Source organism: Rana temporaria, chromosome 9 (assembly GCF_905171775.1).
Source record: "Rana temporaria chromosome 9, aRanTem1.1, whole genome shotgun sequence".
Lineage (NCBI taxonomy): Eukaryota > Metazoa > Chordata > Amphibia > Anura > Ranidae > Rana > Rana temporaria.
In genome coordinates, this window is record NC_053497.1 from 16,875,924 (window position 1) to 16,885,853 (window position 9,930).

Sequence of the window (9,930 nt, forward strand, 5' to 3'; positions counted from 1 at the left end):
TAAAAGAGAGATAATACAGACCACTCAATGACAGGTTTTCTCATATTAACAAATTACCCAACATTCATAGAATACATACAGAAGAGCAATAGAAAATATTCTAATAATGTGGTACCTGCAAAGGAACTGACCTTCCATCCTTCCCTTCAGTCTTGCACAGGTGTACAGTAAGGATGAGATCTGGCGTGTTCGCACAGCCCACGTGCAGAGCCCGCCAGGAGGTCGACACTGCGCTGCACTAATCACAGGCAGTGAGACATTTCCCGATCTTTGTAGCCGCGCATCGGGACAATGTCTCACTGCCTGCCATTAGCTTAGCTTAGCGCCGACATCCTTATTGTACAGACTCCTTTCCCGTACTGCAATTGCTTATCCTGATTTCACTGCATACTGAGAGCTTCTCACAATGTGTATTAGAAGCTGCAGCAAGTCTGATGGAGCCCAATATATTTCATGGCTGGAGGCAGTGTTGCCAACCGTCCGTATTTTTACGGACAGTTCGTAAAAACGGGCACTTTTCCCCCCGTTCGTAAATGTCCGTGGTTGCGGGAATGTGCCAGTAAAAATAGCCGAGATCGGTTCGGCTTGGAACTGCGCATGGAGATTGGAGGCAGGGGGAGATTAAAGGCAGGGGGTGATGGTGGCTGCGATGGCACCGCAGAGGGGATGGAGGCAGGGGGAGATTGGAGGCAGGGGGTGATGGTGGCTGCGATGGCACCGCAGAGGGGATGGAGGCAGGGGGCAATGGAGGCGGGGGAGATTGGAGGCAGGGGGAGATTGGAGGCAGGGGGAGATTGGAGGCAGGGGGAGATTGGAGGCAGGGGGTGTTAGTGGCACCGCAGAGGGGGATGATGGCACCGCAGAGGGTGGGGAATGGAGACAGGGGTTGTTGGTGGCACCGCAGAGGAGGGTGGAGGCAGGGGGAGATTGGAGGCAGGGGGAGATTGGAGGCAGGGGGAGATTGGAGGCAGGGGGAGATTGGAGGCAGGGGGTGTTAGTGGCACCGCAGAGGGGGATGGTGGCACCGCAGAGGGTGGGGAATGGAGACAGGGGTTTTGGTGGCACCGCAGAGGGGGATGGAGGCAGGGGGTGATTGGAGGCAGGGGGCCTGGGGGAGATTAGAGGCAGATGGAGATTGGAGGCAGAGGGAGATTGTGGCACCGCAGAGGGGGGTGAAGGCAGGGGGTGATGGTGGCAGAGGGGGATGGAGGCAGGGGGTGATTGGAGGCAGAGGGCCTGGGGGAGATTGGAGGCAGAGGGAGATTGTGGCACCGCAGAGGGGGGTGAAGGTAGGGGGGTGTTGGTGGCAGAGGGGGATGGAGGCAGGGGGTTATGTGACTAAATAATTTGCCCTTATTATATTGAAAATAACAAAAATATGTTTTTTTACCTTAATATCTACCTTAAATCACATTTCTATTTGCCTAGCGTACTTGTTTGTAGCCTAAATACTGAAATTTGAACATAAAAATATAATTTAGTAACTTTTGTGAAATGCCAGTAAAAACGTGGCTGCACCGGGAAAAATTTCGGGGGTCGTGCCAGTAAATTTCAATCTAGTAGGTTGGCAACACTGGCTGGAGGATGCCCAGACATCATATAGCCCTTTCCCCTCCAGTCTGACTTTCCTAGTTGGATCAGTTATCTCTCACTTTTTCCTCACCGCTGTCAATGGAACAGGATGAAACCCTCCCTATTCAGCAAAGGACAGCTATAAAAAGCTAGGCAAAGGTCCTGACCCTTACCCATATTATCGGTATGAAAAATAAAGTTTTAGATGGACACTGTTCTAATTGCTCTATTACACCATAATAAAGATAATGCGTCATTTATAACCCCACATCTTCTTGCCTGTCCAGAGGCTTTCCAAAAGACTTTCTAAATGGTGACACATATGGAACTCTCCTACTCAAATGACTAAGTTCAAGTGTTTCCAGTGAAGAGTAATTTGGAATGTACGGCATGCAAAGACAATTTTGAAATTCCAATTGAGGAAGGCTATTTTTTAGGGCGGTTACTGATTAAAATTTTCGTGTTCGATTAATCGATTTTTTTTAAATAGATTAAAACACCTCATTTCGATTCATTATAACGCACATAGTTTTTACAATTTTTTTTTTTTTATTAAACTTTAAGAAAAACGTAGAACGTTCGTTTAACTTTAATTATAAAACTCATCTAGTATATTGACTGTCAGTCACTTTATAGTAGACATCTCCCCCCCACTGCAATATCCACATCTCCCCCCCACTGCAATATCCACATCTCCCCCCACTGTAATGTCCACATCCCCCCCCCACTGTAATGTCCACATCCCCCCCACTGTAATGTCCACATCTCCCCCCACTGTAATGTCCACATCTCCCCCCACTGTAATGTCCACATCTCCCCCCACTGTAATATCCACATCTCCCACCCACTGTAATATCCACATCTCCCCCACTGTAATGTCCACATCTCCCCCACTGTAATGTCCACATCTCCCCCCATACTATAATGTCTACATCCCCCCCCATACTGTAATGTCCACATCTCCCCCACTGTAATGTCCACATCTCCCCCACTGTAATGTCCACCTCTCCCACCCACTGTAATATCCACATCTCCCCCACTGTAATATCCACATCTCCCCCACTGTAATGTCCACCTCTCCCCCACTGTAATGTCCACATCTCCCCCACTGTAATGTCCACATCTCCCCCCATACTATAATGTCTACATCCCCCCCCATACTGTAATGTCCACATCTCCCCCACTGTAATGTCCACATCTCCCCCACTGTAATGTCCACATCTCCCCCCCCACTGTAATGTCCACATCCCCCCCACTGTAATGTCCACATCTCCCCCCACTGTAATGTCCACATCTCCCCCCACTGTAATGTCCACATCTCCCCCCACTGTAATATCCACATCTCCCACCCACTGTAATATCCACATCTCCCCCACTGTAATGTCCACATCTCCCCCACTGTAATGTCCACATCTCCCCCCATACTATAATGTCTACATCCCCCCCCATACTGTAATGTCCACAACTCCCCCACTGTAATGTCCACATCTCCCCCACTGTAATGTCCACCTCTCCCACCCACTGTAATATCCACATCTCCCCCACTGTAATATCCACATCTCCCCCATACTGTAATATCCACATCTCCCCCACTGTAATGTCCACATCTCCCCCACTGTAATGTCCACATCTCCCCCCATACTATAATGTCTACATCCCCCCCCATACTGTAATGTCCACATCTCCCCCACTGTAATGTCCACATCTCCCCCACTGTAATGTCCACCTCTCCCACCCACTGTAATATCCACATCTCCCCCCCACTGTAATGTCCACATCTCCCCCCATACTGTAATGTCCACATCTCCCCACTGTAATGTCCACATCTCCCCCCATACTGTAATGTCCACATTTCCCCCCCATATTGTAAAGTCCACATTTCCCCCCCATATTGTAAAGTCCACATCTCCCCCCATATTGTAAAGTCCACATCTCCCCCATACTTTAATGTCCACATCTCCCCCATACTTTAATGTCCACATCTCCCCCCATACTGTAATGTCCACATCTCCCCCCCATACTGTAATGTCAACATCTTCTCCCATACTGTAATGTCAACATCTCCCCACTGTAATATCCACATCTCCCCCACTGTATATATGGAAAGATTGTCTGCTCTTACCAGAATAGAAAGGATAGCAGGCAGACCCGTCCGCAGACGACACAAGCAGGTGGGTGATGATGACATCAGCGCGCCGCTACTAGGCCGCCGCCGGGTGTACCAAGATGGCCCGCTGCTCTGGAGCTAGGCCGAAGCCGCGGCCTTTCCTATGGGCGAGACAGCGGAGCTCAATCCGCGGATCGTACCGATCAAAATTATTTTGATCGCTTAAAAAAATTTACGATGAATCGAGGAATTCATCGTAAATTTTTCCACAGCCCTACTATTTTTTGTACCGGAATGAATATGCCCATGTGTACCAAGCCAGCTACCACGAAAACCAGTTTGGCCAGCTTGATGTCCAAGAACTCAAGTGTCCGGCATAAAGACCTGGCCTCAACCCTACTGAACACTTTTGGGCTGAATTGAAATGCAGGCCAGGTCTTCTCTTCCAACATCTGTACCTGACCTCACAAATGAACGTTTGGATGAAGAGGCACACATTCCCACAGACACTCCAAAATCTTACTGAAGGTTGATCTTCAAAGAATGGTGGAGGCAGCAAAGGTAGGGGCAATTCCATATCCATGTCCATGGCTTTGAAATAGAACGGCCCATAAACTCATGCAGGTGTTGTGGCCACCCATTTATGATGTATTTAGTTTGTTCATCAATAGAACGTGTCTACAATTTGATTGTACCAAATATTATACTTGTGTGATAGACACTTACTTCTCAACCATTTCCTTGTACCGTGGGATTTCACGTGCATAAAGCAGTTTATTGACCGGAGAGTCCTAAATTGGAAGAAATACGGATTAATAAAAGTTCTTATAAGCCCCTCAGACGTCTTCCCTTTTACGTTTCCATACTTACTCTGCCCACTTTGTGCTCAGAGATGGTACAGGAGTCAATGAAGGTCTGAGCGATGACTGTAAGGATGGCGTCTACGTTGTCAGACACGTCGATATCGAAGACCATTTGAGGATTCTTCAGTATGAGGACCCAGAACCTCTGCATTAGACTGCAGCCAAACAGATTTAGGTAAACATCATGGGGATAACAAAGTGGAAAACAGAGGGTCAGAGGAGCTAACAAAGCACACACCTGTGCGTCTTCCAGATGTGGACTGTCTCCGCATCCTCAATCGCATGCTTCTCTGCCATTTCATCTAAGAAATCAAAGATATATTTGATGGCGATTGGTACGGGACGGTTCACCCCCAACATGGCCTGGAATGTGTCATCCACAAATTTTTGGAGAGTCCCCTATAAGAAGAAAAAGATTTACATTCATCTTCTGCTTGTCATAAAAACCTAAAAAACATTAAAACATTTGTAAGGAGCTAAAAAAACAACATGGTGGTTAAATGTATTTTATTTGGATTTTATGTGATAGACCAACACAAAGTGGCACATAATTGTGAAGTTGAAGGAAAAAGATAAATAATGGTTTTCAATTTCTTTTACAAATAAATATATGAAAAGTGTGGGGAACATTTGAATAGGGCAGTGATGGCGAACGCGTGGCACGCGTGCCGCTCCCGGCACGGCAAGCTGTTTTGGTGGGCACGCGGTGACAATGCAGAAATGTCAAAGAAAAAAAAATTAAATCGTCAACCGCAACTAGAAACTACATTTCCCACACTACCCTGTGCTAGCGGTGACGTGTCCGAGTGGGCGTAACTTAGAATGAGCGCCCGGAGGTCACGTGTTAGCTTGCTACCCAATGAGAGCTCTCAGATCATCCACTGCCTGACGTGCTGCTGGGCGTGACTGGGAGCATGAGGAGAAGACGCACGGCGGGAAAGAGCTGCAAGACTCGTGAAGCCATCTTCTTCATTGCGCAGTTTGATTCAGCTGCAGACAAAGGTAAGAATACTTATTACTCGAATACTATTTAGACATGGGATACCTGGGTCGTTTTATGGGTTGCCCTGCTAACATCACCCAATCTAAAATGTAAAATTTTGCTGAACAATTACTTTAGCTAATCTCGCTGGTGGGTGTTCTGACAGTTGCTGACTGACTTGGGAAACTTTGTTCTGCAAACATATTACCCCCCTCATTGCTGTTATTGGGTCTAGTTGTCCTTTGCAAACATATTACCCCCCTCATTGCAAATGACACCTATGCCCAATAACAGCAATGAGGGAGGTAATATGTTTGCAAATGACACCTAGGCCCAAAAACAGCAATGAGGGAGGTAATATGTTTGCAAATGACACCTAGGCCCAAAAACAGCAATGAGGGAGGTAATATGTTTGCTGTTATTGGGCATAGGTGTCATTTGCAAACATATTACCTCCCTCATTGCTGTTATTGGGCATAGGTGTCATTTGCAATGAGGGGGGTAATATGTTTGCAAAGGACACCTAGGCCCAATAAAAGCAATGAGGGGGGTAATATGTTTGCAAATGACACCCAGGCCCAATAACAGCAATGAGGGGGGTAATATGTTTGCAAAGGACACCTAGGCCCAATAAAAGCAATGAGGGGGGTAATATGTTTGCAAATGACACCCAGGCCCAATAACAGCAATGAGGGGGGTAATATGTTTGCTGTTATTGGGCCTAGGTGTCATTTGCAAACATATTACCCCCCTCATTGCTGTTATTGGGTCTAGGTGTCCTTTGCAAACATATTACCCCCCTCATTGCAAATGAGGGGGGTAATATGTTTGCAAATGACACCTAGGCCCAATAACAGCAATGAGGGGGGTAATATGTTTGCAAATGACACCTAGGCCCAAAAACAGCAATGAGGGAGGTAATATGTTTGCTGTTATTGGGCATAGGTGTCATTTGCAAACATATAACCCCCATCATTGCTGTTATTGGGCCTGTGTCCTGGCCTATGGACAACAATGACACACTTTTTTTTTTTTTTCATTTTAGCCCTTTGGATTCTTCTTTGCAATTCTTGTAGAATCTACAGCAGCTTCCAGACCCAGCAGAGCGGTGTCAGCAGCGGCACAGCGCGACTTCTTGTTTCACAGGACATTGGACGATTTGAGCTTATATCTGTCTACATTAAAAAAAGTAAGTTGCTAAGGGTCACATCTGGCCCCCGGGCTACGGTAGTTTCCTGTGTCCCTATGGACAACAATGAAAACATATTTTTTTTTTCATTACAGCCCTCTCTCCGGGATTCTACTTTGCAAATCTTGTAGAATGTACAGCAGCTTTCAGACCCAGCAGAGCGGTGTCAGCAGCGGCACAGCACGCCTTGTTGTTTCACAGGACATTGGACGATTTGAGCTTATATCTGTCTACATTACAGAAACGTAAGTTGCTAAGGGTCACATCTGGCCCCCGGGCTATGGTAGTTTCCTGTGTCCCTATGGACAACAATGAAAACATATTTTTTTTTTCATTACAGCCCTCTCTTTGGGATTCTTCTTTGCAATTCAGAATCTACAGCAGCTTCCAGACCCAGCATAGCGGTGTCAGCAGCGGCACAGCGCGACTTCTTGTTTCACAGGATATTGGACGATGTATATCTGTCTACAAAACCGTGAGTTGTTCTACCTTTTTTGTGAAATGTTGCAATAATATTTTTGGTATAGGTAGGTAGGGATAGATTTGTATTGGGTGCTTCATCCATCCTTATTTTATACATTTTGTGTTTTTTGTAGACATGAACAACCAAAAATGAGTACATCAAAAAAAGCAAAATTAAAAACAGATAGTGGAAGATCATTCCAAGAGACCTGGACACAGTCATTTGGAGTGATTGAACGCAATGGGAAAGCGTTATGTGTTCTGTGTAGTGAAAGTGTGGTATCTCGCACATCTAGTGTCAAACGTCATTTTGATACCAACCACAAAAGTGTTGCCGAACTTGGTGTAGCTGAAAGAAAAGAGTTTCTTGATGGGAAATTGAAGAGATATCACTGCCAGTATCGTAGTTTTTGCAACTATCTTTCTAAAACAAATTATCTGGCAAATGCCAGCTTTGAAATTTCACTGTGCATAGCAAAACATGGAAAGCCCCTCTCTGATGGCGATTTTATCAAAACGGCCATGTTGGCTGTGAGTAATTCCCTTTTTCATGAATTTCCAAACAAGGACAAAATTAAGCAACGAATCTCTGAAATGCCACTTAGCAGAAATACTGTTAAAGATAGAGTCCTGCGTATGGCAAGTGATGTTAGTCAGCAGCTCACCACTGACTTACAAAAGGCAGCCTGTTACTCCATGTGCTTGGATGAAAGCACAGACATAAATAATCATGCAAGGCTAGCAGTAATTTTGCGTTATGCTGTTGGTGACACCATGAGAGAGGAGCTCATGAAACTGTTGTCTTTGCCTGGAAGAACACAAGGGATAGATATCTACAATGCTGTGATGGAGGCTTTTGTCTCACAAGACATAAGGCCAGAAAAAGTGGTTTCAGTTACTAGTGACGGGGCACCTTCCATGGTGGGGGTAACATCTGGTTTCATACAGTTTTTTGTCAAAGAAGCAAAGCACCCAGTCATTCAATTTCATTGTATTATACATCAAGAAGCTCTTTGTGCCAAGGAAAGCAGCAAAATATTAGACGATATCCTCAAGGATGTCACAAAAATGGTGAATTACATCATGGCTCGTGCTCTTAATTTTCGACAGTTTCAAGCACTTCTTGATGAGGTACAGGCACAGTATAATACTTTACTTATGTACAATAATGTACGATGGCTAAGCAGAGGACGGGTCTTGGAGAGATTTGTAGCCTGTTTGGATGAAATTGCAAAGAAGAATCCAAAGGGCTAAAATGAAAAAAACAAAAATGTGTCATTGCATCTTTACCAATGCCCAGCCAAGGCATCTTTACCAATGCCCAGACAAGGCATCTTTACCAATGCCCAGCCAAGGCATCTTTAAAAATGCCCAGCAATGGCATCTTTAATAATGCCCAGGCAAGGCATCTTTACCAATGCCCAGCCAAGGCATCTTTACCAATGCCCAGACAAGGCATCTTTACCAATGCCCAGCCAAGGCATCTTTAAAAATGCCCAGCAATGGCATCTTTAATAATGCCCAGGCAAGGCATCTTTACCAATGCCCAGCCAAGGCATCTTTAAAAATGCCCAGCAATGGCATCTTTACCAATGCCCAGACAAGGCATCTTTACCAATGCCCAGCCAAGGCATCTTTAAAAATGCCCAGCAATGGCATCTTTAATAATGCCCAGGCAAGGCATCTTTACCAATGCCCAGCCAAGGCATCTTTACCAATGCCCAGACAAGGCATCTTTACCAATGCCCAGCCAAGGCATCTTTAAAAATGCCCAGCAATGGCATCTTTAATAATGCCCAGGCAAGGCATCTTTACCAATGCCCAGCCAAGGCATCTTTAAAAATGCCCAGCAATGGCATCTTTAATAATGCCCAGGCAAGGCATCTTTACCAATGCCCAGCCAAGGCATCTTTAAAAATGCCCAGCCAAGGTATCTTTAAAAATGCCCACTGCTCTGCTGGGTCTGGAAGCTGCTGTAGATTCTAATCTACAAGAATTGCAAAGAAGAATCCAAAGGGCTAAAATGAAAAAAACAAAAATGTGTCATTGCATCTTTACCAATGCCCAGCCAAGGCATCTTTACCAATGCCCAGACAAGGCATCTTTACCAATGCCCAGCCAAGGCATCTTTAAAAATGCCCAGCAATGGCATCTTTAATAATGCCCAGGCAAGGCATCTTTACCAATGCCCAGCCAAGGCATCTTTAAAAATGCCCAGCAATGGCATCTTTAATAATGCCCAGGCAAGGCATCTTTACCAATGCCCAGCCAAGGCATCTTTACCAATGCCCAGACAAGGCATCTTTACCAATGCCCAGCCAAGGCATCTTTAAAAATGCCCAGCAATGGCATCTTTAATAATGCCCAGGCAAGGCATCTTTACCAATGCCCAGCCAAGGCATCTTTAAAAATGCCCAGCAATGGCATCTTTAATAATGCCCAGGCAAGGCATCTTTACCAATGCCCAGCCAAGGCATCTTTAAAAATGCCCAGCAATGGCATCTTTAATAATGCCCAGGCAAGGCATCTTTACCAATGCCCAGCCAAGGCATCTTTAAAAATGCCCAGTCATGGCATCTTTAATAATGCCCAGGCAAGGCATCTTTACCAATGCCCAGCTAAGGCATCTTTACCAATGCCCAGCCAAGGCATCTTTAATAATGCCCAGCAATAGATCATTAGACTCATCCTCTGCTTATGTTCAATAATGTCTTTTAGCTATGCAAAGTATACTGTGCCTGTACCCATCACAGCA

The 9,930-nt window shown here is 45.6% G+C and overlaps 1 protein-coding gene across 2 annotated transcripts in view; it reads right to left on the reverse strand.

Moving 5' to 3' along the window:
* The window catches only part of PLXNB3 (plexin B3), a 208,346-nt gene that overhangs the window by 7,573 nt on the left and 190,843 nt on the right, over positions 1 to 9,930 (reverse strand). For both annotated transcript variants that reach the window (XM_040322874.1, XM_040322872.1), the window contains exons 30-32: positions 4,781 to 4,941; positions 4,550 to 4,697; positions 4,406 to 4,470 (exon numbers count right to left, since the gene is read on the reverse strand). In XM_040322874.1, coding sequence (XP_040178808.1) covers positions 4,406 to 4,470; positions 4,550 to 4,697; positions 4,781 to 4,941 — 374 coding nt within the window. The remainder of the gene's footprint in view (positions 1 to 4,405; positions 4,471 to 4,549; positions 4,698 to 4,780; positions 4,942 to 9,930) is intronic.